General features: G+C 37.6%; 1 protein-coding gene across 6 annotated transcripts in view; it reads right to left on the reverse strand.

Moving 5' to 3' along the window:
• Window positions 1-227: 227 nt before the first annotated feature.
• mink1 (misshapen-like kinase 1) overlaps window positions 228-27,217 on the reverse strand; it is a 32,959-nt gene continuing 5,969 nt past the window's right edge. The window contains exons 2-32 of one of the 6 annotated variants that reach the window (XM_079247567.1): window positions 25,208-25,273; window positions 24,652-24,834; window positions 24,457-24,567; window positions 24,277-24,367; window positions 24,024-24,154; window positions 23,861-23,915; window positions 19,217-19,295; window positions 17,306-17,481; window positions 17,095-17,164; window positions 16,776-16,986; window positions 13,787-13,894; window positions 13,151-13,237; window positions 10,897-11,076; window positions 10,637-10,807; window positions 10,069-10,335; window positions 9,808-9,887; window positions 9,597-9,700; window positions 9,410-9,501; window positions 8,642-8,665; window positions 8,057-8,208; window positions 7,570-7,687; window positions 5,802-5,909; window positions 5,416-5,527; window positions 4,405-4,554; window positions 3,901-4,044; window positions 3,434-3,568; window positions 3,224-3,324; window positions 2,968-3,117; window positions 2,720-2,879; window positions 2,477-2,616; window positions 228-1,274 (exon numbers count right to left, since the gene is read on the reverse strand). In XM_079247567.1, the coding sequence (XP_079103693.1) occupies window positions 1,191-1,274; window positions 2,477-2,616; window positions 2,720-2,879; window positions 2,968-3,117; window positions 3,224-3,324; window positions 3,434-3,568; window positions 3,901-4,044; window positions 4,405-4,554; window positions 5,416-5,527; window positions 5,802-5,909; window positions 7,570-7,687; window positions 8,057-8,208; window positions 8,642-8,665; window positions 9,410-9,501; window positions 9,597-9,700; window positions 9,808-9,887; window positions 10,069-10,335; window positions 10,637-10,807; window positions 10,897-11,076; window positions 13,151-13,237; window positions 13,787-13,894; window positions 16,776-16,986; window positions 17,095-17,164; window positions 17,306-17,481; window positions 19,217-19,295; window positions 23,861-23,915; window positions 24,024-24,154; window positions 24,277-24,367; window positions 24,457-24,567; window positions 24,652-24,834; window positions 25,208-25,273 (3,840 nt within the window). In that variant the 3' untranslated portion in view covers window positions 228-1,190. Of the gene's footprint in view, window positions 1,275-2,476; window positions 2,617-2,719; window positions 2,880-2,967; window positions 3,118-3,223; window positions 3,325-3,433; window positions 3,569-3,900; window positions 4,045-4,404; window positions 4,555-5,415; window positions 5,528-5,792; window positions 5,910-7,569; window positions 7,688-8,056; window positions 8,209-8,641; window positions 8,666-9,409; window positions 9,502-9,596; window positions 9,701-9,807; window positions 9,888-10,068; window positions 10,336-10,636; window positions 10,808-10,896; window positions 11,125-13,150; window positions 13,238-13,786; window positions 13,895-16,775; window positions 16,987-17,094; window positions 17,165-17,305; window positions 17,482-19,216; window positions 19,296-23,860; window positions 23,916-24,023; window positions 24,155-24,276; window positions 24,368-24,456; window positions 24,568-24,651; window positions 24,835-25,207; window positions 25,274-27,217 lie in introns of all 6 variants that reach the window. The other 5 variants (XM_079247566.1, XM_079247565.1, XM_079247563.1 and 2 more) reach the window with 5 other exon arrangements.

Consider the following 27,217-nt stretch of genomic DNA (forward strand, 5'->3'; position numbering starts at 1 on the left):
AAATATAATACAGTAGAGCAGATCACTGTGACAGGAAGGCAACACAACCTACTATTTGCCAACAATAGCCCCCTTTTCAGACAATTTTCTCATCTCCACTCCAAAGCAGAGCCTCACACTACAAGTCACACACATTACCTCCCCTCGTCCAACACTCCTCAAGAATAGTATATATATTACATTATATTGGCAATTGAATTACAGTAAATTAAGAAAAAAAAACAGGCTATTACCAACACAGAATCACTCAAGATAAATATCAAATTTGTGTATTTCATAAACCTATTTAAAAACAAGTAGTTCAAATATAACTCTGAAGAGGGGAATAATAAATGGATTTACCTACACTGTAGAAGGCAGCGTACTTCTTGGTGTTGCGAATTCATGAAACTTCAGATTGGTGCTGATTATTTACTTTTAAAACATTCAAGGCTTTTTTCTGTGAACTTTTTTCTGTAGCAACATCTGCTATTCAGGCCAGAAAAAAAAATTATATCAAGCTTTGGGCCATCTTCTAAAGAGAACTAAAATATTCAAATAAGCCATTTTGCCCCCTGACTTCAATGTATCTTTGTGTGTATGTTTATCAGATATTTTGTTGAAGCCTTTGTGTAACCGTAGGAAACCATAAACTAATCAAGGTCCACAAGCTTCAATATATGGACATAATAGCATTTTTTCATGTAATGTTCCCACAAAGAGGGGCTAAGTGAGACATCTGCAAATTATTATGAGCCTCAGGTACTATCGATTTACAGATAGATATCTAGGAATGTTACCACACTTCACAATTAAAAACTAAATGGATACAACTAAACACAGATCCACCAAGAAAAGTAAATCAAGCAAGAATATATATATATACACAGAGTACAAATTAATGAATGGTATTGACATTTGAAGCTCATCAGCAATTTTTCATGAGGATTTCAGGGAGAATGTCATCAAGGGGCCTCTGTAGAAACTGCATCGTAAGGAGTGTAGGCTGGAATGGATTTAGAGATTATCTGTGTACTTTTGTGTGCGACTGTGTGCATTTGTCTTTGCAGTACGAGTGCTTGAGTGTATGAGACCTGTGGAGAAAGAGAGTGATGTTCACATTTGTGTGCATGCGTATGTGAGGATTGCGGATGCACATGGCCCCTCTGGACCCTGCTGGGCTCAATACACTGACCAGAGCAGCTGTTCCTTCACCAGTTCATGATGCAGTTTCTGTTCAGAGTCATGAAGTACACCTGGCTGCTGCCTCCAGAACGCACTGAAGCAAAAAATACCTGAGGAGCAGCACAAACATAGGCGACATGTTGATCAGTCTTGTCTTTAATTTAATCAACACGTTAAAAAAAAAAAAAAAGAATTCTTTTCATTTTAACCAGAGGTGTAAGGTCATAACTACTCGCTTCAAGTTTTTCACTATAACATTGTCAATGTTATAAAACTATGTTCTCACTACCAGACAGCAATCAGGGTACGCTTTGAGTTGTGATTAACATGTTCAAAATATTCCAGTCTGTGCTTAGACAGTATCTAAGCAAAGTTCATAAAATCCATTACTATAAGTTTCTCATTCACCGACAGACACACAGTAGTCATACAAGCTGTTGTAATTGGGAGCAACTTGGGACTGAGTATTCATAGAGAGGATGCAGACTGAACACAAGCCTCACAGTTAGTAGGCAAGCTGTTCTTCTACGACATCCATCCTGTTGTATGAGCATGCCTAACGTCTGTGTGGAACCAATCAGTAACTTATACTGTGATATCTCAAAAACCAAGGTGGAGATGGCTAAAATGTTCCACATTGTAGGAAAACCAAGAGGTGACTCATTTTGGATACATCTGTTCTCCAAATCAAGGGTTATAAATGGAAAAAAACAAAAAAAAACAAAACACTGATTTGCCCACTGATTTGATGAAATTCAGATTTTTATGCAACAAGAAATAAAAAAGGGGAAACAAATTGCAAAACAGACTTTAAAAGCGTATCAGGATCTGGAAATGGGTAAAAGAAAATGGCATACTTTCAATACTTTTCATGAATGCATAGGAACCTTGCTAATGTGAAGAGACATGAAACTAGCTGATTATTCTACCTTCTGTTTAGTTACAAAAGGACATCTTGGTGAAGAGCATTATTTTTAATCACAGGGAAGCTTCAATGTGATGATTAGGTTAAGAAACATTCCAGCACATCCTAAAAATGAAGATTTCCACTTTTATACTTTGGTCTTTTTACTAACCAAACCAAAGGAGATGTAGCTGTTTTAGCCACTTTGAGGTTCTGTCTTGCATATTGTTCTGTTAATAAAGCCTGGAAAGCTATTTTCATTGCAACTCGCAAATATGCTGCAAGGGATGCTCTCTTTACTTTATATATAACAAGCAGATGAGAGTAGTGTTGATACTTGAAATTCTTTGTAAAAAATGTTAGTATAGTTAGTACTATTGCACCTTTTCAAGAAGTTTTGCTCTTTACCTTGTCATTTCTCTCACAAAGGAACTTCAGCCTCTGAGCTCTTTTGTGCATGAAGACACCGTCCAAGTGGCCAGTCTCCACAGAGCGGATTTCTATGGCTTTTTCTCCCCAGCCCATGATCTGATTTGAGCAAATATGAGCTAAAAAGTAAATAGGAAGATTATCAATAACAAACTAATTCACCTTTATACAAGTAACACATCTAATTTGGTCTATGCCAAAGTAACTGGGTTTGAGCTGTACCAACAGACGTTGGCATCTCGCCCCACTGCAGGACGACATCCTTGATGATACGCCCGTAAGTGTTGACGTAAACGCCTTCATCCTCATAGCACAGCAGCATCTCCATGCCATCCGAGTTGGGCAGGAAGACAATTGCATGTGGGGTCACATGGCTTTGGATCTGTTGAACATGAAAGCGGATAGGATAAGCACTTGTAACACTGAAGTGAAAACATGTGGCCCGAGACTTTGTAAGCTGTAAAACTTACATGAACAGGGATATAAATATCGTAGTTGTTTCCAGAGTCCACATCAATAGCATGGAAGCCAGCACAAGAGCCGTAGATGACTTTCAACCTCTGGCCTTCCTCCACTGTCAGGTCAACCAAGACAGGCCTGTGAGGGAGGTCTGCAAAAGACTGGTTTTAAAAAAAAAATGGGAGGGGGAGATGGATGCACAAAGTGATCATGAGAAGATGATCAACTTGAATGTTCTCATGGTTGACTGCCTTTGCAGGGTCTTACCTTGAAGGCCATGAATTTGTGATAAGGCTTGGGTGCCCAAGCATATACCTCCACTGCATTCTTTAAAGCAATTACTAAGAACTTTATCCTCTCATATTTCACTAGACAGAACAAACACAAGGCCATATCGCATTGAACACTTACTTCACTGTGTTAAATATATTAATAAGAATTTCTGTGGTGAGGAACAAAATGACAGCAGACACTCACCCACTTTGTAGTGTACACAGCCCTCCATCTCCCCCACAGTGGTCCAACCTTGTTTCTTTTCCACCTCAGGGTCATTGTGGAGGATCTTATTCCTCAGCCATGCCAGGTAGTAGACACGCACCTTGTTTTTCTTGCCTAAATTACCAAATGGAGATACACCCTTTAAAAATTGGCAACAAATATTAGAGATTCATGCTATGAAGGATAGGAGGGGACAGGAAATAAAATAAAAAGTAGAAATATTTCAGTATGTGGCTTAAATATCTGGTAAACGCATCCAAGTTCACCTCAGTTTTTAATGAAACTGATAAATAATCAGTCAATCAATAACTGTAAAATAAAACTGTGATATGAAGCACAGTTTCATCTCTGGTATTAGGAATTTTATCTAAAAGGGTGGTCTTCTAACAAAAATCACACATTTTTCAGCTGGTCAGCGATCAGGCAGACTGAGCAGCAGTCATGACCTGATATAGTGATGAGCAGGTTGAGGCCCTCCAGAACATCCATCTGTTGAAACCTGCGAGAGTTGATAAGGGGATAAACTTTTCCCTGACCACTACGGTCCAGCAGCTTCAATCCATTCTCTGTGCCCACCAACAGATTCACACCTGGAGGCAGACACACATGCACCAAAACAGAACTTGATCATTTTGTCTAATAACATTCTTATTACCAAGGTTTTTGCCAGTGTCTTTTCTATTAAACTGTTTTTAAAGTATTTTCTGAATCACAACAGCCAATGCCCTCCCAGAGCTGTCACATTTTTTAGAAGATGTGAGGAATAAAAAATAACTCCGCTCTGAAGCAAGTTCAGTTATTTAGTATGTCTGCAACCTAAGACCTTTTTCCCCATATATAAATTAATTTTACAAAAAAAAAAAAAAAAGTATAAAATTCTTAATCTCTACAATATGTTTGAACTTTTTTTTTTTTCTTTACAATGGCACAAGTATTGAATCTGTTCTCACCCCAAAGTGCAGCACACAAGATCTCAGAGTTGAACCTCTTCTTGTACTTGCGGATCTCAGGTGTGTCATTGGGGGGTCGAGTGTTGGTGGGATTTACATTCACCATGGATCCTTTCCTTACTTCCATTTTCAGTTGCTCAAACCTGGAACCTACACATGAAGGTAACAAATGGAAATCGTTCTATTTAAGTAAAAAAAAACACAAAAACATGACAAATTTATCCAAGAGAGACAAAAAAACCAAAGTACCATTAATCCATTGACAATTAAATTGAAATAATTTGAAGTCACATTTCCATCAAAATTATATTGTAATGCAACTTAAAATATCAATGAGTTTTCATGAAGGAATCACTTAATTTAACTATGTTTTTATAACAGGAAAAAAAAAATCTAGTGTAGCAAATACCTAAACAATTATTTAAAGCTTCCATGTTTAACACAGTCCAGTGTTACTATAATACTTCACAACATAAGTCCACCTATTTTTTGTTTTATTTGTCCAGATGATAACAGACACAGTGATTATATAACTTTGGAAAGAGGCTTTGCACGCACACATATGTGCATCCCATGCACATGCTTGTAACTATAACAAAAAGCACTAAGACTCAGACTAAGACCAGATCAGAGACGTGAGCCATCCCTTTCAGAGCAGATGTTGTATTTCAACAACCAATTTCAACAAAATCATGGTAAATGTGATGATTTTGAAAACAGGTCAAGACTTTAGGCAAAACATTCGGGCAAGGCAACAGTTTACTATAAAATTCAAACATTTTCACTAAGATGGAAGTGATTTAAAAACTATCAGCATCACAGTATAAGAAATAAAGATTTCAGTGAACGTTCAATTTTGTCAAGTTTCAACCAGTTAAAAACACACAAATAGCAAATAAACAGAAATAAAAAAAGAAGAGAAAAAAAACGGTCCAGATTTTTTTGTCAATGTCTTCAAGGTCAATGTTTAAAAACAATTAAAAGTTGGCATTTGAAAAGATTGTCACTCACCACTTATAGACATGTTATCTCCTGTACCTCCTGGTGACTGGTACATGCCAAGGTCCACAAAGGTGGTAAAGGAGGATTTGCCAGATGCCTTCACCAAGCCTCTGGATTGATACTGATGGAGAAGAGTGGAGGAATGAGTTGTACACATTTAGTAAGCATCAAGACAGTAGAAATATTCTTTTGACAGACAAAAACGACTTAAAACTTATGTTTTCTGTGCCAGTGTGGCATCGCAATTTACATTATTGATGATAACACGTTAAACTAAACTGGTGAATCTAATGTGGTGTGAACAGGTTTCAGGTCTGTAACTGTGTTGTGCAGACCACATAAACTACACATTTAGAACTGGTACACCCTACATCAGTAAAACTTACATCATACACAGAGTCTTTCCCAGGAGAGGAGTGAGTAGCTGACTCAGTGGGGGAGTGTGATGGCTGCACCACATCTGGCAAGTTAGTGTAGCCATTATGGCTCCTCTTCTCTGGGGTCTTTTGAGTAAAATAAATACACACATACAATCCAACGAATTATGCACTTATGAAGTCACAAACATAAATTCAAGCCAATATACTCACTTTTCCAGGAGATGACATGCTTGGCTGGGTACATAGTAACAATAATAAGAATGATCAATACTAAAGAGTTCAAGCTGGTTGTGTCTTATCTCACCAGTTTGCTACCATTTGTCTGCAGTGGTTGTAAATATTTATCTGAAATATTATTCTGCTGTCTGTTTCAGTAAACAAACTCCAAGAAGTTTTCAGACTGGCCTGGGTTCTCCCTGACAAATACAGTCAAAATGTATTTGTCAATCAATGAAATAATTCTCCAGTTTTAGCCTCTCTTCATTGGCTGCCTGTTGAATCTAGAATAGAATTTAAAATCCTTCTCCTTACATATAAAGCCCTCCACAGCCAGGCACCACTATATATCAAAGACCTCATTGTTCCTTATATACCAAGCAGAGTACTTCGTTCGCAGACTGCAGGTTTACTTGTGGTTCCTAGAGTCTCAAAGAGCCGAGCAGGAGGCAGAGCCTTTGGTTATCAGGCCCCTCTCTTATGGAATAAGCTCCCAGTTAGTGTTAGGGAAGCAGAGACCCTCCCCACCTTTAAGACTAGGCTGAAGACTTATCTTTTTGATAAGTCCTATAGCTAGGGATGGTTAGCATCCCTTAGTTATGCTGCTATAGGTTTAGACTGCTGAGGGACATTTCCTGATACACTGAGCTTCTTTCTCTTTATCTCTCTCTTTTATTCCCCCCCCAATAACAGTGTTGCATCATTAACATGTATGTCTCCTGTCTCAGCAGGTCTCCCTGGCCGGGAGTAGCAGTTCCTGTTGTCTTTCTGTCCTCTTCCCCCCCACACAGCAGAGGCAGATGGCTGCCTGTCCTGAGCCGGGTTTTGCCGGAGGTTTCCTTCCTGTTAAAAGGGAGTTTTTTCCTTCCCACTGTTGCCAGTGTGCTTGCTCAGGATGGGAGATTGAGTTGGACTCAACTCAATCTGTTGGTTTCCTTATATAGGCTGTTATGAATTGGCCTTCATTATGTTTTCCCCTCTGTCTGTAAAGCGTCTTGAGATGGCATTGCCGTGATTTGACGCTATATAAATAAAGTTGAATTGAATTGAATTGAAAAATGTCTTAGCAAATGTCTCTGACTCCTTTTAGCTTTTAGTTTCTGTACATCTCATGTAAGGGTGCAGCTCTTGGGGCTAATACATAAAAAGAAAAACAGAAAAGAACCTGTAACATCACACTTGCCTAATAAAACTACTTCAAACCCCCAAAACCAGTTTGGGTCAGCGGTTCTAAGAATCAGTCATGGAGAACTAATCTCTGCTTTTATGACAATTTTACAGGAAACAATGATGGCATGGATCCACTTAACTGAATCTCTTTTGGATTTCAGGTATTTTCTTACACTCAACTGGCCATTCACTTTCTGTAAATATATATATGCATGTATGTATGTATGTATGTATGTATGTATGTATGTATGTATGTATGAATAAATAAATAAATATAGCAACAAACTAACCTACCAATAAAATGGATTAAGAGAAGTTACAGCTCCCCCATACTTTCTGCCACGTATTGCAAAATCATAATGCATTTTAAACATCAAAACATATCGAGATGACTCACTCTCTGCACCAGCATGGTTTGATCCCCATATCCTCCAGCTTGCTCTCCTTCTCCACCCTCACCTTCATCTTCATGAACCACCATGGTGTTGACTGAATCAGTGTCTGCATCCCTGTGACTAAGAGAATATAAGGTTAGGAGAGCTTTGCTATGAAAATGACTAAAATAATTAAACTCTCTTTAAAAAAAAAACTAAAAAAGAAAGAAAAAAAAGATGTTGCTTTCTAACGTATCTATAACAAGTTAGTGTTAGGAACAAGTTAGTGGTTGCTTTCACTCATGTTAAGGATTCATATTAATACAATTGTATTGCTGATTTGCAATAGTTTATGTAAGCTTGGAAATCTGTGGCAGCACATATAACAGATCTGTGTAGTGACAGCAGCTAAACAGCCTCAATGAAAAATGTCTGTTCCGACATACTAATGAACCATGTGTTAGTTATTCTATATAGGACAAAGCTGTTCAAGCTGATGGTCAGTGTTACCGATCCGTTGGGCTTTCTTCCTCCTCAGCTCCCTCTCCACTTTCACTTTCTTCACTACTTTCACTGCTTTCTGAAGAAGAGGAGTAATCATTGGCCTTGACTGGGGGCCTTGGTGGCTCTTCAGCACGCTCCTTGGCAAAGAGCCCATGGTCCTGCACACAGATAGATTATTGTTTATAAAGCATTAAACTGGCTTTAATACATTAAAATTACACAACTTGTCAAAGATCAACAAGAAAAACAAAAAACAAGAACAACAAAAACAAAACTCCAACACTTTAGAGATAAATGTTCAACTTGCACAAAAGTAAACCAAAACATCTAATGATTAAGTCTAACAAGTAGATGAGCTCTGAAACAGCTCCAAGTGAGTCGCAAAAGCGTGGGGTGTCCAAAAAACATGATGAACGCAAAACACATATAAGGGTCTTATCAGCAATAAAAGAAAATCAGACAAAACGTATTTAACCCAATGTATGAAGACAGGGAGGACATGCTTATCATTTAGTATATGAACTTTAAATACAATAAAAAGATTCATGCATGAGCACAAAGCATCACCAACACAAGAAGACTGTTACTAACCTCCCCTATAGCTCTCTTGTAACTCTGCACATTTGAGGTAAATTCAACAAAGAGGGATTTAAGAAGAGAAGACACATAAGGAATAATAGCAGTCATGCCTGAAATATAAAGTAATCCTCTTTCAGACATGAAATATATCTAGTATTGATGTTTTTTCAGTCTGACAGGAGCCAGTTATTCAGACATTGATCATAACACAATGATCTTTGCTGCTTCTCACTGGCTTTTCATTAGAGTAGCTGTTCTTTAGATGTGTATATCACTTCTCATGGGTTCCCCACCTCTGTGTTGTCAGCATTTGCTAAGAGAAAGATGCAGCTGGATCCAAAAATTAATGTGCATTCAGCAGAATCTTGTTTCCTGTTCATTTGGCACAAGCAAGTAAGTTTAACCACAAGAAAAAGTAGAGCAGGAAAAGTTGAGACACTGCTGTTAATAAAATAAACAATGTGATTTCTCAGACCATTCTAAAAGCAGAATAAATGCCATTTGAGACTGAATACTCATGCTTGCATGTCAACATGGCTATCTGCAGTTCAATCTTTTACAGTATTAAAAGTCCTACATTAATGTGAGTCATATTAACAGAAAGTGCAACATATCTGAAATGGACTTTTAGTAGATAAAATTTTGAGTCAGTCTGGAATATTAGATCGAAGTAAGCAGAAAAACCAGTTGGTGCCATTTTGTATTTTACCAAAGCTGGTTATCTAAGACATGCACCTCTTCAGTAAAGTTATTGATATTGTTATTTAAATAATCACTTACCGCAGGGCGTCCAGGACGGGAAGAGGTTCGAGATTCCCCTGGTTTGTGACGACTTTCATGGGACAGAATGGGAGAATCCATTTTGGATGTGCCTGAAAGGAAAAACAATTCATTGAGTAAAATTACAATCCTGGAAAACTTACTGTAGAGTCTGGTCAGAACAAGTGTTGGGAAGGCAGGGACTCACTGAGGATGCGATGCCTCTCCAGAGAGCCAGTCTGGGGCATATTGGATAACATGCTCATACTGTCTCCTCTCTCCCAGCGATCATTGCGGCTGAGATCTGGGTTGCTGCCATGTGGATACAATGATTTCAAGTTGGAATTTCAACTAAGTGCCATAAAAAAGCCATTAATTTAAGGAAATAACTGATCGAAACAGTTGAACATCTTCAGTACCTAGCTCTTACTGGATGCCTAATACCAGAAGTTAGGTTGGTGTTAAGAGCTGTGGCAATAGATGCAGTCCTCTGGGGAATCTAAGGACAGTAACAAGATACATTTTCACTTTTCATTCGTCTTTATTAACAATAACTTAATGAAAACTAACAAAATGCCTTTGCTTTTACTTGTGTCCCAATATGAAAGTTATGTTCTAGTTAAGTGAGATGATATTTTGGTTTGCCCCTCATTGGGTCAGAACTAAGAACTGGCTGCTACCTTGGGAGGAAGCTCTACATCTGGCAGGCGGATCCAGGGCCCACGATCCTCCCTGATCTGATGTGACAGTGGTGCCGGGGTTTCAGATGTGGGATCTGAGTTCTGACGTACAAGCTCTCTGGAATGGATGGGGCGAGGTGTGGGGGTGAGGGAGGGATCCTGAGTGGGGAAGGCGGACATATTCTTAGTGGGTTGGTCGCAGAGGGACTGAGAGCGAGGGACAGGGGCAGCATAAGGCTTCAGTGGAACTAAGTGAGCCATCTGGAACTGCAGAGGACAAGAGTAGGAGCAGCGGCACACCAGCAGGAAGGAGTAGCCAAGTGGAAGGTAGGGCAAGCAAGATCGCCAAGGAAGTGGGCCAAGAGGAGAAGGATGCATACATGTGTTTGTGTTTCAGAGGTTTTTGCATGTAAGAAAAGAATGGACAAGGAAAGAAGAGAAAAGAAAGGAAGGCATAAATAAGACAGCACAGACTACCAAAGGTAAAGCAGCTAAAGAGTTCAGGGCACAACATCAAAGTAGCTGCGTATTCTGCTGAACTGAACTTGAAACCTTTGAAAGCACCCACCTTGCCCTGCCCCCCTTGGGGTTCTACTGGCCTCTGCATTGGTGGGGTCTGTGCAGACTGGACCACTCCTGATTGGCTAATAGAGTCCGAGCGTGACTGAATGGCAGTGTCAGAGACAGTGGTGCAGATTTTAGGTGAACCCTGTCTGTTGAGCTTACTTCGCTCCTCCACCTGGAATAAGGACAGCAAAAATGAGAAATACTCTGTAGTGTACAAACAGTTGACAATGGGATTATTTCAAAAGCACGATTCACTGCTACCTCACGGGCCCATGTAGGTTTGTTGTTAGGCTCCAGGTTTTTGTTATAGTGGTAAAGCTGGGGCTTCTTTTCTTGTTGTTGTTGTTGTTGCAGAGAAACCAGGTAGGCATGCTCTTGCTGGAGCTGCCTCTGCAGCCGCTCTGACTGACGCTGCTCCTCAAGCTGCTTGCGCTTATACTCCTGAGTAAAGAAAAGTACGTCAATCAAAATACAGCCTGAGTCACATATCTTATAAAGCAGCAAACATGAAAACGTCAAATTGGGCAGAGGTTTGCATATTTACCAGTCCACCGCCTTTATGACAAGATGAGAAACGTTTTGGACTTTATTAAAGCAATATATTCAGACTTAAATATATAAACCAGTCTACGTAGAAAAGAGAAATCATATTTGTAGATCAAACTTTTTCTGCGAGATGCATAACATTATACACACAAATCTCTTTTTTCCCTTATTAGACCTCAAGTCAAAGAATGTTTCTAAGCCTTTTGATAGTCACTGCATTCACAGGCTAAAATATTAAAGCTACATGTTAAATGTGATTTTCTACGAAGATTAAACTTCAATCTGTTATTTATTAACAGCTGGCCAACTGTCTTGTATAATGTTACATTCTTACTAAGAAGGGAGATAATTCATTGTATATACTGATTTACCAATTCTGAATACAAAGAATGTCAGTTTCTTTGGGTAGGCAATGCCTTCTTGTATTCAATCCATTGGAGTTTGAGAATTTTACATTATAGTTATTGGGCACATGACTGTATGTATGTAGCCAAACATTGAGACCTTTACTCCAATTTTCGCATCCAGCATTTGCAAGCATAGCTCTGAACTTTGTTACTTTTTATACAATCATATAAACTCAAAATCTTGATGTTTCATTACTCCCAAATACAACACCAACACTAGTATTTTATATTTAATATTCTTTTCTTAGGAATCAATCTGTATGGTGTTGCTGAGAAGACACTTCATCTAGCTACCACTATGCCCAATGCTTGCTCTTGATTTATAACTTCTGCTAGTTTTCAAATAACTTTTTGAACTGCATTACTTATGGTTTAATCTACCAGTAGATCAACTACAACTAATGAAAGGCACTTGCAGTGAAACAGCTGCAGGAAGTTATTAGGAATGCATTGGCAGACTTAATTGAAATAGCAGGAGGAGGATGAGAGTTCATTACTTGCAGATGTATTCCAGCTGTGAGCAAACAGGAAAATGACTTATATTTTCTGTGTACAATGGCTATATAAGAGCAGTGTTTCAACATTTATCTTCAAGCACAATTAAACCATTTTTGCTAATGGCCTTTGGACAATGCAGTGATCCCCTAAAACTGCAACAAGGACCCTGTCCTGAGGTCAACATGAAATCATACATATACATAGAAATCATATTGGCATTGCGAACTACCTCACACATATAGCAGTCAGATTTGCGTTGCTGATACCAATACATAAAATAATGAGAGCCACATCTTAATTCCACAGGTGCAAGTTTAAAATAAATATGCCAGGAATATGGTAAGTGCACATTTTAATGGGGAAAAAAAATTAATTGTACACTGGAAACTGGCAAAACTCCCTGAATATCTAGGTCACTGCATGCCTTTTTAAGCAATTTTGTGTGAGCTGCACTCACAAATGTATCCTCAACATTTAAAACCATATCTAAATTAGTGTGAGGAATACCATGTATTCCTCATATTGATTCATTTATTATTATGTATGTATTCCTATATATTATTATTATGTATTATTTATGTATTCCTCATCTTTCAATTACAAAGTCTAGTTAAAAAAGATTATACATACATACCATACATACATTATATATATATATACATACCATACATACATTATATATATATATATATATATATATATATATATATATATATATATATACATACCATACATACATTATATATATATATATATATATATATATATATACACACATACCATACATACATTATATATATATATACATACATTTTATATATATATATATATATATATATATATATATATATATATATATCAGCTGACTTTTTATTAAAAATTATCTGACCCTAAATAAAAAAAAAAAACAAAAAACCCTACTTAAACAGAAGCTGGCCAAAATGAAGAGAAATCTCCTTTATTAATAAGTATATGAAGAAGTGCAAAACATACAAGCACAATTTAAAAAAAAAAAATTAAAAAAAAGAAAAAGCAAAAGAATGATAATGATAAAGAATGGTTACCATAAGCAGAGCTTGCTCCTGAAGCAGCTTCTGCTGAAGAATTTCTAATTGCCGTTGTTCTTCCTCCAACTTATGTCTGATAAATTCCTGTTAGGGGGTAAGGAGGCAGGGTATAAGACATTTCAAAAGAACTGTAACAGCTCGAAGACAAACAAATAACACCTTGCAGCACCTTTCTATTGACAGAAATTGAGTATGGATTAAAACAGATGAATAAATCAAAGATTCAACTATGTGTGGTGACAGGAGATACTAAGTCAAAGCAGAAGAAACATGGACGCACTACAAGCACCAGACCAAAGTGAAATAATTGAATAATTCAATACTTTATTATTAAACTGTGACTGTCGTCAGGTATCAGGTGAAAATATATACAGTAAGTAGCGATAAAAGGTGCCCTGATGCCAGACTCTGATGCCCCTGAGGCAGACTGGAAACAGAGCACAGGAGACATTCAGAGCTCACCCACATAAAGCTCATCTCTGAGTAAATACACTAATTTAGACCCTTGCTGCTATGGCAACCTACTCATGGAATTTCACCACCAGAGCAACTTGCACTGTGCTGCTGCCAAGACACACCCACATTTCACATTGATTGGCTGATTGAAGCTCTGCGCCTCTTGTGGTTGGTTACCTGCTCTCTCTCTGCCATCCTTCTATCTTCCTCCCGTCTCATATCGTCAAGTCTCCTATGAGGACCTTTTTCTTGCTGCCTCACCATCTCTCGCTCTTTTCTCTGTTGCTGGGAGAGAGGGGTGACAGGAAAAGAGAAATGAGCATAGCAGCCAGGACTGCAGAGTGGAACTTCTCCCCTGTGAAGAGCTGGAAAAAAATGGATAAAATGAGGAGGAATAAAGGGCTGAAAACAGATAAAGGAAGCATTTGCATCAACAAAAATTAACCTGCATTCAGATTATCTTTCGAGTGTGAAGCTCTAATCCATGGTTAAAGAGTCAGTTTCTCACCTTTGACAATAAGCAGTCTTTACAGAATAATGTCCAATCTATAACAATTCCCTGAAATCAAATATTGTTTTCTTTGTGGATTAAAAAAAGTCTCAATTTGGCAGAAAAAAAAACAAAACTGTCTACCCTCAATAATACAGTTGTGATCTTGACTTTACTGTTGAGGAAGAAAAGAGCCAGAGACAAGACAGCAGAAGGTGACAGTATTATAAAAATGACTATTTATGTCTATCGTAAAAATACTTTACTGCACAATACTTAGAAACTATCTCTTTATGGGTGAAACTACATGCGCCACTTTGAAATCTCAGACATCTGCTAAAAAATTTCAGAGATGCTTCTTCTTAGCAAGCAGTCCACCAATTATTAGCAGATATAATGCAGATATGTCTTAATTTTTTCCAACAGGATACATTTCCAGTTCATAAATTATAGGTAACATTCTACAAATACCATAATTAAATGTCAAGTTGAAAATTGAGATAAAAAGGGGAGAAGATTACATGCTTTGCAGTGGATAAACATTCATGGAGTGTGCATAATAACACTTTGTTAGCTGCTATCATATTCAGCTGATACAGATGAAAGATTTTACTGGGAAAAACATTGTGGTAGGGTGTATTTATATACAAAAACAAACAAAAAAGATAAAAGAAGAGGATTTTGACATTTCACAAGTAATCCAGATCTGGAATAGCTTATTTTTATCTGTGAATGTTGAATATTCATTTATTACTTTTTTTGCACACTTTTTTTTTTCCAGCTACTGTGTGGAAAAAAGTGTATTGTTTTTATGTAATACATTAGTGAAATAATCTGATTTGGCCTCTGGGGCTGGTTTGAACTGCTAAACCTCAATACAGAGAGATTAGTGGTGTTAATGTAGAGAAGGACTCGAGGCTTATAATACAAGTCACTAAACTTCAAACTCCTTGAGAAGAAAACCTTTTCACATTTAATAGTGCATTTTACAGATTTACATCATGTTCTACACCCCTTTCTAAGTTTGAAAAATCATCTCACTACACCAAATATTTTCGCTATTAAAAATGTATGAACATTTTCAATGTAGCTGGAATGTCTTTCACTTTACTTCTCACACTAGTGCAAATTGTTTCCATATTTTTCAACGTGACAGGTAGGTAAAACCAAAGTCTAATATAATCTTACTAGTCAAGGTGAAACAAGTTTTCTTCAGTGGCTTACACATAATTTATTCAAGGAGAATTTGAGATAGTGAGAGGAAGAAATGCTTACATTTGTATTGAACTGAAGTGGCTCCCCCCCTATTAAATAGGTACTATAGCCGTTACTAAAATGAGTTGATATTGACAAAAACTGACATAATTTCTGAATTAGGGTTCAAAGGAATATTAAAAATAAAAACAATCATAATGGGACCCGGAAACTGCTACTTTGTTGAACGACCCTTTAAGGTAATCGATGCAATCAGGTGTTTTCTGTAAATGCCAATCAGACCTCTGCACCTGCTGGTAGGTATTCTGGCCCACTGCCCATCCATCAAGTGCTCTAAAATGTCTAACGGTGTGTTCAGACCAAACACGTTTTGAGCATCGAGAGCGGCAGGTTTGTAAAGTCTATGGGGAGGCGCCGAAAATTTAAGGAGTTTTTTAAGCTCGACGGGCAAAGCTGAACTTTTGCCGTTTGACGCGGGGCATCAACCAATCAGAGCAATATACGTCACGGCTCATTTTTCAGCGAGAGGAAGTGGAAAATGGAAGACAAACTTATCGTGGCTGTATGTGCAAAGCCGGTAATATACAACGTTTCTCATTTTCATTACCGGGATAGGAACAGAAAGGACCTTGCGTGGAGGACTATAAGCAAGGAGGTTGGGGCGCTATTGAAACTTTTATTCGCAGTAAAGTATTTTGCGCTTGGGTATTCTCCTTGAGCTACATCCGCTCACCTAAGCTACTGTTCGCTGATGGATTTTCCTCAGACTGACGGGAAGAAAAGCTCCGCATTTCCCCCTCTTTCTGCCGCTCGCTCCAGACAAGCGGCAGATGCGGCAGGGGCGTTGGGAGCGTTTTGGGCGTCAGACACAATAGTGGCAGTTTAGTGACCAGCGTCGAGCGTTCAGCGTTTGGTCTGAACACACCAGTTTGTTTTTTGCTTTTTTTTTTTCTTTCCATTTTTCTCTTAAACGACAGTTCAAAAGCAGTGAATCTTTCTAAAATAATATATATAAAATTTCGCAAATTTTAATTAAGAATTTTTTTCATTTTCTATTTATTTGAGTAACTACTGTATGTTGGCTTTTCAGCAAAAAGTCAATTTCAGTAAATGATATTGGTCTCATCTAAGTGACAGCAGTGAAGTTTAAAACCAAGAGTCCAAAAGAGATACAAGTTACTGACGACTAATTGTATTCATAGCTTTTAAAAAAATGTTTATCTGAAATCTCATTTGTCTCATAAAAATAAATCGAGCATTTTGTGTAGAAACATCTACAGTAGCTGCCAGGACAAATGTCTTGTGCATTTCTGCATTTCTTATGATTGTAATTAGACAAGTTTTGTGTCTTTATAGCTAAGCTTTGTTGATCATCACTTGGTTGTGACTTCAGATGGTTCTTTAGAAAATTATCGTCTTAATTGCGTGATTTTGTGCAAGAGTTCTACAGGTGACTATTACCTCTTCAAGTCGACGGCGTTGTTCCTTCTGCTCTTCGATGCGTTTTTGGCGGTCATGCAACAGTTGCCTTTTGTGTTCCTCTGGGTCACGGCGCTGCGCTGCCAGTTGGGCTTGCTGTCTCTTGTGAGCCTCTGAGCGCTCTTTGTTTTCCTGCTGCAGTCGCTGGAAGTCCCGCCTCAGAGTGGACTCACCGGGCACATTGAGGATTGAACTAATAACCAAAAATGAAGATTGAGAATGGGGGAGGATTTTCAGGGGCAAACACACCAGTCAATCATTTCAATCCTCAGTACTTGGCATGAAAAGATAAAACTCCTACCTTGACTCTCTATCATCTCCACGATTTTCGTCTTCTTCATCACTTCCGCTGTACTCATACTCGGTTTCTTCTGCAAAACAAATAGGAATAAAGAAAAGTAAAAAAAAAAAAGTAAAATGAGTAAATCATTTTTAATCTCATTTAATTGTCATTTAAACTCAATGGAACCAGAGTTGCACCTGATAAACATCTTTCCATTTTATGTCATTACCTTTCTCACCCCTCTTCTTGCGCGTACGATCAATATGGTCTTTGAGCTGAATTCGAACTTGCCGTTCGGTGGGCTGGTCCCTGATGAAGGAATGCTTGAGCAGCTGTTCTGTAGAAGGCCGGCTGGTATATGTCTTTACTAGACAGCCTTCTATAAAATCAATAAATTTCTTGGACCTGCAAGGGAGGGGAAGTTGGAAATAGATCAATCTGCTGGAAAACATGAGAGGACTTTTAATTGTTGAAAACTATTTTTGACAAATCATTTTCATGAGATTCACGGTGACAAGGTTTAGCTTTCACAGTTTTTCCCAGGGGGGAATCATGTTATACATAAGTAAAGACAGAATAAATATTTCTAAAAAAAACATTTGTTATTACACAAGACATTTTGACAAAGATTTTGTTCAATTTACAATTGAGAAAATATGTTTTAACTAGTTAAAATAATGAGTTTTACAACGAGTCTAAAAAACTATGAAAAAATAACCTGCTGCCCAACTCAATTTACCTGAAATTGTCATTAAAATGTCTGAATAAGATCACCATAAAATGCACCAGACACAATGTTGTGAATACCAAACGAATTCTTCTTACATTATATGTTTTTTTTTTTCAAATTCAACATGCAGTTAAGAGTTCCTCCTGTCTCCATTTCTCATGTTTTTAAAATTGCACATTGTCAAGACAATGAAGAGCACTTATGGACTGGAAATAAAAAGGAGAAAAAAAAGAAACACTGGAGTATGAATGCTGAATGACCATTAACGTCACTGAGGGAGTTTGTTAAGTAGCAGGAAAAGAACAAGGAGGAAAAACTAATCCTCAGATAAATTAGTTTGAAATATTTCAGTCTCAGTAGACAATCTGATATGGAACAGCTGATATAAATGCATCGGAAGTGCTCTGAAGCATATCAGCAGCTTTGGAAAGCTGCAAATTATCCAGTAATTTCTGGTACATTCATTGTCGTTTCCTTTCTCTGTATTCTCTATGTAATTAGCCCCGTTATTATTACACTATTTATGAGCCATGTTACAATACTGGCATTATGATGCTGTTTTTTTTTTTTGTTTTTTTTTTTAATGATGGATTCAAAAGTGGATTTGGTGGCAGTACAAGGCAAATCCTTGGTTCAATCCCCAGCTACAGAAACTGGCAACAGGACTGGAGGAAGTGAACAGGCTTACTTGTAGACTCCTTCAACACAACAAAAACTGATTTTTTTTGCCCCCAGTGAAAAAGAGAACCATGTCCCAGTGTCTTGGGGTCAGGTCAAGGTTCTGACATTTGTTTTTATGCACCCAATTGCAGTTCAATGTTGCCAGCTTTGCTAAGGTCTCTGGGTGTTGGACAGTGCATCTAGGGCCTCAGTTGTTCAGCTTTGGGACTTTATTGTAAGCAATGATAATGAAACCTGCAAGGGTGTTAATGGGAGCAGCACCCAGCTTGATTTGGACCTGGGATGTGTTTTATCGTTAGCTGTTTCTGCTAATCAAAGTTTGATCCCAACAAAAACTATGATAAAGAATTAGGTGTTTATAAGTGCACGTGGTATCAGGTCATTGTAGGCTGCAAAGATTTTAATTGTGAAATCAATTCAAGATCCATGTTTTGAAAACAAAAACTGACGTGTTGGAGAAGTTTAGTGAGGCCATGAAATATGGCTTTGGGTTAGTTTCAGAGATTTTGGTAATTTGCGCTCGGTAGTTTATGTAGCTTAACATCGTGTGGTAGTCATTTTGTCACTAGTCATTAGATAACCACTTTGTCTGACTTTACATTCCACTTTTATACACATGTATTTGTAACTTGATTAATATCTGAACAGAATAAACTCAGGCCATTCAAAACAAAGAAAAAAGGCATTCCAGATAAATCCAAAAGAATAGCAGTATGACTGTTCACTCACCATTTCTTGGATTTGAGTTTTGGAGGGGGGTTCCTAGGAATCAGAAAAAGGGCCCTCATTGGGTGCATGTCGCACAAAGCTACAGAAAGAAGATTAGGAGAGTTGAATCCTACCAATGCGGAACAAATAAAGATATCAAATACATTTGATGTAACACTATTCTAACCTTGCCTAGTTTGCAAATAATCAGACACTGTTACAAATGTTTTCTTTGTGCCCCTTTTTGTATTCTGGAACATGGTTATAGCTGTTGTTATCCAATCTTTACTGGTGCCTCAGGCTTATTGTTACACTGAATGTAAGAGCAAGGACTGTGAGTCATTGTGTTCCCAGCGTAGGTAGGTAGCTAAACCTGACTGGTTAGCTTTAGTCTCACAGTAAATAGGCTTTTGTAACACAGTCTTTTGGACATATGCAACGTGACCGAGACTGCCAAAGGCAAAGGGTATTTTTTTATTTCAGCATTTAAAGAGCATTATCAGATGAGATGACTTACAGATAAACTGATAATGTGCTGGCAGCTCTGACATCTAAGTACCAGTTTTATAACATTCCTGGAGTCAGCATGTACGGTATGTTTTATTTGGCTGTTCAATAAGGTGTATAGAAATTTCAAAAAGTCTGTAATGTAAATGATTACATTTTAATCACTATACTGACCACTTGGTAAACAAAAACAGAGGTATAATGTCTGACGCCGCTAAATGATTTCTCAAGAGAGTCAAGAGAAGGTTAATAATTCATAGGTTTAAAACAAGCTAAAAATAAACATGTCACCATATGGTTGGTGGCTTGTATGACACTGAAAAGCAGCCAATGTTAGTTGCCTTGCAAGGGCATTTCATTTCCTACTATATCATGTACAGTGACAGCATTCAGTCAAACATATACATGCATAAGACTTTTTTGATAATTAAATACATGATTAAAATCTACAGACATGATCTTGGTTAGTTAAAGCAAAGATGTCAGAAATGTAACTGCTGCCGTAACTGTTTAATCTCCTACGTAGCTGTACAAATGTAGCTGTTAGAATCATTGTGATTATAAAGGAAAAAGCTCATGTTAGTACAAAAAAGAATCAGAGCGGTAACTAATGATACTTGATCACCACGAAAATGAAATTAAAGCATTTATAGTGTCACAGTATCTACAATGTACTTAAATCGCTAAATGAATCTTGACATTGCTTATTTTGTCTAGTAGTGCTCAGAAAAGTCAACTTATACAGTTAGCAGGCAACTTAATATTTTAATAAAGCTGGCTAAAATATTTTCTTTTAATCTAGGAAACTAATTATGTCATAAATGTGCTCAGCACTACCATTGAAAAAGAAACTCTAAAAACAAATACTAATTGACTCTATAAACCTACTTCAGTAATCAGACTGATGGAGTGAGTAAGTACACGCTGCATAATTTATAACAGCACACCAACACCAGCTTGACAGTTGGCCTGTAGACCATACTGCATGTCACTCACAGCAGCAGACTGGAGGAGCTCTGGTCTCTGTCGACAATGTGAAAAAGCCTTTCTACAACTTCTGCAACGTTTTTTAAAATAATGATAGTACATGCAATCATTGTTATGAGAAAAACTAAACCAAATCAGCTCATGCACAAAACAGTGATTTAAATAATGAAAACAATTTAAGTGAATTAAAAAAAAACTGTCTTCACACATTAAAGTACATAATATAGCCATTTAAAAAACAAAACAAAAAAAAAAAAAAAAAACACACACACACATTATAGTCTTTCACACCAGAAAAAGCTAAAAAAAAAAAAAAAAGGGGTAGGTCTTGAGTCCCTTTTTTTTTTTTTTTTTTTTTTAAATCCTTAAGTCTCTGCAGCCCTGAGGTTCTCTGATAGGTTGTTCCCAAGCGGCAACCTCCGGTGGTTAAAAGTGAAGTCTATGCAGAAGTGCATAAAACTGCAGTTCCCCCTTCATCCACTAGGGGCTGGCTCCAAAACAGAGCAAATCCCCATAGACTCCCATGTTAAAAAGGCCAACTTCACAGCAGAAATAAACATGTTTACAGCCTGGTTCAAAAATCCATTTTCGGTTTATAGGTCAGGTTTACCTTCATGACAACTGTGTTGAATTTTTTTTCTAACTCACCCGTTTAAAAGTAATTTAATCTCTGGAGTTCGGCATATTTAGGGGCGGGTCCTTTTGATTGACAGGTACCGATCTCCGGCTTCAAGTCAGAAGAACGTAGAACAACTGCGGTATTTTAGCCGGTTAACAACGTGACTTAGTTTTAGCCCGCTTACCTCCGTTAGCTGATTAGCTCCCGTTATCTCTGGGTTAGCTCAGTTAGCTTTTAGCTACAGAAAGCTCGGATTTGGCTCGATGTCAATCATCCGCCATGGCACTCACGGCTCCCCTCTCAGCTCCACTTCTTTCCCCATATTTGTATTTTCCGGGCGAGACAACGCACATGACGCTGCCAACATGGCAACTGTAGGAACCGTCAACCGAGCTTCAATTCAGCTCTTCAGAAACCTATGGGTGACGTCACAGAGGCTCTGTGCATCTCTTTATATACACAGCCTATGGTTGTTCCACAGGAAAGGGCCATAGAGGTTCAGAGGCCTTACTGTAGATTTTAGCCCTGAGTTTAAGAACAACTAAAAGGCCGGCACCAGAGGATGACAGTGTCGCGAGGGCTCATAGATTAAAAAGTCAGATGCAGAAAAAGGCCGAAGATTGTCAAGACAATTATAAACCACTAAAATATCATTAAAATCAGCTACACAAACTCTGCACCAGAAAGAATGACAACTAAACAAGACATACAGCAGGTTCAGCAAATATTTTTACAAGACACAAATTTAGACAATTTAGCCATTTACAAAAACACAAATATGGTAATGTGATAAATTTGTACTTGTTAAGTTACACACTTTCCAATTTGAGGAAGAATTAGTTATAGCTTTCTAATGTCTTTCTCTAAAACTCAAGTATAGTTGGGAGAGCCACAAAAGAGCTTTCACCGGCTGATGGGGGCTATTCATAATTTCTTCATCAATAATGCAGGTAAACAGTCAGGATTAGATTTTAAATGTGACATTTACTGTTAGAATTCATAGTGTGAGTTCATAAAAATAAAAAGTTCTCGGTAGACATAAAGCAAGCCTTTTTAAGGCTGCAAAAACCAAACAAAATATATACCGGTAAGCAATTTTTGGAAATTACAAATATTTAGGAAAAAGGTCCATACAGCATTCATAACCAACAAACCTTCTAAAGAAGGTACACATTAGAGACAGACAAAGTTGAACATAATAAAACCACTTGAGGAGAGTAAATAGAGTTCGCCAAAAAGTGAAAAATGCTCATAATCCCAAAAGATAGAAATGCAAGAAACTTAAAAAGAAAAAAAAGGAGAGAAAAAACTACATGAAAAATTAGAGCAGTAGCTCTGGAGCATCACTCTTGACAGATTAAAGCAAAATCATCCAATACAAAGAGAAGGCTTGTAACAGCTCACAATGGAAATTGTACATCACTTGTAAATAACATGGAGACAGAGTGATGGTATTGGCACGAGTAGTTTCCGATGGCACTGACTCACTTATGTTTATTGATGATGTGATAGAGGATAGAAGCAGCCAGATGAATTCTGATGTGTACTGAGACCAGCTCAGATTCAGACCAAAGCATGTTGTGAAGCAACTAAGGAGCAACTGAAGTCTGTGACCCAGTCATCTGATCTTAACCTGATGAAGTGGAACTCTGCCTGCTGCAGATATAAACTAAAAGTAGAAAGTCCCAAACAACAAAGCTGAAACCAATTCGAGAAAATCATTTCAAATGACTAAACCTCTTTGATTTTTGTCTGTTACAGGTTTTAGTCAGTCAAAACTAATAAAAGATTTTTAAATTGTTTAAAAAAAAAATTTATTGGGACAATTATATGTTAAATTTGAGCCTCTGAAAATAGACACACATGTTTAAAATGTCCCCAGTACTCATGACATTTTTTAACTCCTGAAATTAAAGCTTATTTCTGTACTTTCACTGTATTTATAATGCTTTTGTTGCTAAGCTAGATCTGGTGATGTGAAGGGTCAAAACTTAGAAAATCATCACACTGTTTAAATTTTTCTTGACCCAAGTGTGTTTAGCCACATATGTAACCTTGTTCTTGTAAATTAAACTGAAAAGGGAAATGGTTGCCACATTTATATAAAATAAAACAATAACAAGGTTAAAACCTTACTAGTGAGACTGTACTTGGATCATTTTTAAAAGCTGGAAACATTGTAAATGTAAGGGATCCACCAGGCTTAATCAGTGGCCATGTTATTCTTTAAAAAAACGTTTTAGAGTGGATCTACACGTTAATATATTCTCTATCAAATCCCCAGGCAGACAAATCTCCCCACAGACAAGAGATATCTGTGCAATCAGCCTCCACATGCCAACTGCCAGCTCACGACTACACTACCTTGATTACTGAGTCAGCTGTCCATCTGAGTACACAGACAGTAAGACTGGAAATGAAAGACACTCATTCATGATCTCTAGAACCGGCTTTGACAGTAGAAATCATCCTGTATCTCATGGACACAGTAGAAACGTACAAGCCAACATAGAACAGGTAAAGCAGGCATGCAAAGGAAAATATGCACTTACGTGGAGCTCCCTCTGCCATCTCAATGGCTGTAATTCCCAAGGACCAAATATCACTCTGTAACATACACACAAAAGTTGTTTTGGTGTTTTTTTTTTGTTTTGTTTTTTTATTCTTACAACATAGTGAACAAACATGCACACAAAACAGCACTGCTGCAATTACCCTGTAGTCATAGGTGGAGTCGGGGTTCTCATCGCAGGCAATAACCTCAGGTGCCATCCAGTAAGGAGTGCCAATGAAGGTATTCCTACGACCAACAGTCCTGTCCAACTGAGCGCTCACCCCAAAATCAACTGTGGAGAAGAGGATCAGAGGAGGAGAAGAGGTGATTGTTTAAAAGGGTAGCATAAAGCGGAACTACATAAGAAAAAAAAAAAACATTAAAAAAAAAAAAAAGTATTTTAATTCAACATACCAAGCTTGACCTCTGCATTCTCTGTTAGCAGCACATTCTGGCCTTTGATGTCTCTGTGGATAACTTTATGGGCATGGAGGTGAGAAAGCCCCTGTTCATACACAAAGAAGTCAGACCAGGTCAGTAAGCAGTAACCTCTGCAGCATAGACTATTTGACTGCTGGGGCTATGATTTCTCACCCTAAGGATCTCTCTGCAGATGTAAGCAATCCAGTCCTCTTTCAGGGAGCTGCCTTTGGTGTTTTTCACCAGGTCGGTGACTGACCCTGCTCCACAAAACTCCATCACCAGCTGTAGACAGAGAAACACAAATCTAGTAGGTCCAGTTCATGACAAATGCTTCTATCAGAATATCAGGCAGCAGTGAGAACAAACCCAGAGTTGGTCGTCGTGCCCTGGTGGACTCTTCTTGACAAAGGCACCATAGTATGTGGCTATGTTGCGATGGTGGCTGTATTTTTTCAGCATGTTGATTTCAGCTTTGATCTCTTCTTCCTCCTCCTCCGTAACATCCATCACCTTAATGGCAGCCAGCTGGCCTGTCTTCACGTGACGGCCCTGATAGAACAACAAAATTTATCACTACCAATGTTCAGTGAGTTTTTACTCCACGTTTCTGAATTTCTTTTAAAAAATTTTCTTTAAACCTTTACAGATTGTTTACTTGCTTCTTTACATTATTCACTTCCCCAGCTGCTGTTGTGGTAAAGTTTCTTCCTCTGGACTATCTTATCTTGCTGTAACCACCACTTTATAGTTATCAGCCTAAGGCTGAAAAATCTACTTACAAAGTAATAAAATCAGACGGCTGTAAGCTCAAAAATAACTATTTGAAACATTTAATATGGTCTCTAACAAAGAAGCCCTGGATGACTCAGTATTCCACAAAAGTCAGTGTGTACTGTGATGTAACGTAGCCATTGTGGTTCACCTTGTACACCTGCCCATATGTCCCATTGCCGACAACCTCGACCAGCTCAAAGATCCCTGCTGGATCCTATAAGAGAAAGACATTAAATAATCATACAAAACACAGACATAGTAAGGTCAAATTAACCTCTGTAAGCAAAAAACTAAACTCCATGTTTAAGATGATTCCTGTACAGTTGGTTTACTCTTCGAATTAAGCAAATCAAATTAAATATCTGCACAAAATATTCTTATTTTTGTTTTTTGTTTTTAAAATGGTGAATGTTTGCTTCGTTTTTCTTCAAATCCTCTACTTGTACACTTCAGTGACCACCCGAAGTTGAGGTTGCAAATTATGTTTTACTTGTGCTCCTTCATTTAAGACTTGGAGTTATATATCTGAAATCTCACTAAATGCACCTGTTCTTATAAAATGCTGCAATCTCACAAGTTATATTTTCACAAAGGCAGAATAAGAACAAGCCTAAAGACAAAATGTGCTGAGGTACTCTGAAAGTCTAAAACTAAGCTTGTATACAGGTCACTGTGTCGTCATAAAAATTCAGAACCTGAGTACTTTTACTGAAAGTGAGCGCAGCTGCAGCTCTATAGAACACCATCATAAAACCATGTGGTCCTCTTTCGAGGAGAAACCAGAAATAACATCCAGAGAGGCAATACTAATGGTTTCTACTGGTTACACTAAAGCCAGTTTAAAATCGATATTTCAATTCCATATTCATCAAGTAATCTCTGGCTTTCTAGCCACCCACAAGATTTAACATGGACAAAAGACTCATGCAATAAATGCTGATACCAGTTTCATTATACAGAACTGGATTCCAACAACATGGACCAAACCAAAAGCATTTTCTTAGTTGGTTCATTTTATTTTTCAGTGCCCTGAACACTTTTTTTTTTTTTTTTTTTTAACCAGCACTAATAACAGGTAGGTTGCTCTGACTAAATTATGCAACCCCCTCTCCCCAGAGACAAGGGAAAATGACAAGCAGTTCCACTTTCATGTAATTTCAATATGGCTTTAAGATGATGTGTGGGTGGTGAGACTGCTGCTTTGGGTTTAGAATGTATACCATGACCTATCCTGCTTTCATCCATTTCCAATGATGGGATTTTTCCCTTCAACAAGGAGGGGAAGATTTTCCTTTAGGATGAGAAATTTACGTTAAAAAAAAAAAAAAGCACACTTACTTGGAAAAGCATTGGTATTAAAACAAAAATTGCCAAACATTTTATGCAAATGCACACAGCTCATGTTATGAAAAACATACAGCAAAAATTTTAGGCATGTTACGTATGAGGACACAGAAAGGGAAGGAATTGTGATGTAAAATAGAAGGCAAGCAAATAACAGTATGGGAGGAAATAATGTAATGACTGTGTGGGTGGTGAGGCAGAGGTGGTTGATTCACCCACATCCAGCACAGAGAGTGGGATGATAGAAACAAGCTGGAAGTAGGGGAAGGGTACAGTTATAGTCGAGGAGTAGCAACAGCATCACACAGCATCTCGACTGATTTCAAAAGAGAAAAACAAAACAATAAACTTAACATATTAATGGCATCCCTGACACAATCCCTAACAGCAGAAAAGCTCAGTTCATAATACAGTATATTAATCCAAATGTCAGCTTTGATAACTCTGGTGAAAAAAGTAATATCAGTTCAAAGGACTCTGGTGAAGGAACAAAAACAAAAAGCTGACAATGGATTTCCTGCAAGGATGTTAGGTGATATAGAAAGTCTTCCAGGAAAAACAGGATAAGAAAACTCATTACAACACTGCAGGATTAAATAATAATAATGATAATAATAATAATACTAATAATAATGATAATAATAATAATAATAATAATAATAATAATAATAATAATATGAAAAAATGTGACAAAAACCAATTTCGAACAAGAAAACTAAGACAATGTCAGAGCTTGCCTTCTTTTGTTGTGCTATTGTGAGTAATTTTCTGTGCACATCTTAAAAAGGCAACAAGGGTGTTGGACTGAGAGTGA

Source organism: Telmatherina bonti, assembly GCF_933228915.1.
Source record: "Telmatherina bonti genome assembly, chromosome: 10".
In the NCBI taxonomy this organism is placed as follows: Eukaryota; Metazoa; Chordata; class Actinopteri; order Atheriniformes; family Telmatherinidae; genus Telmatherina; species Telmatherina bonti.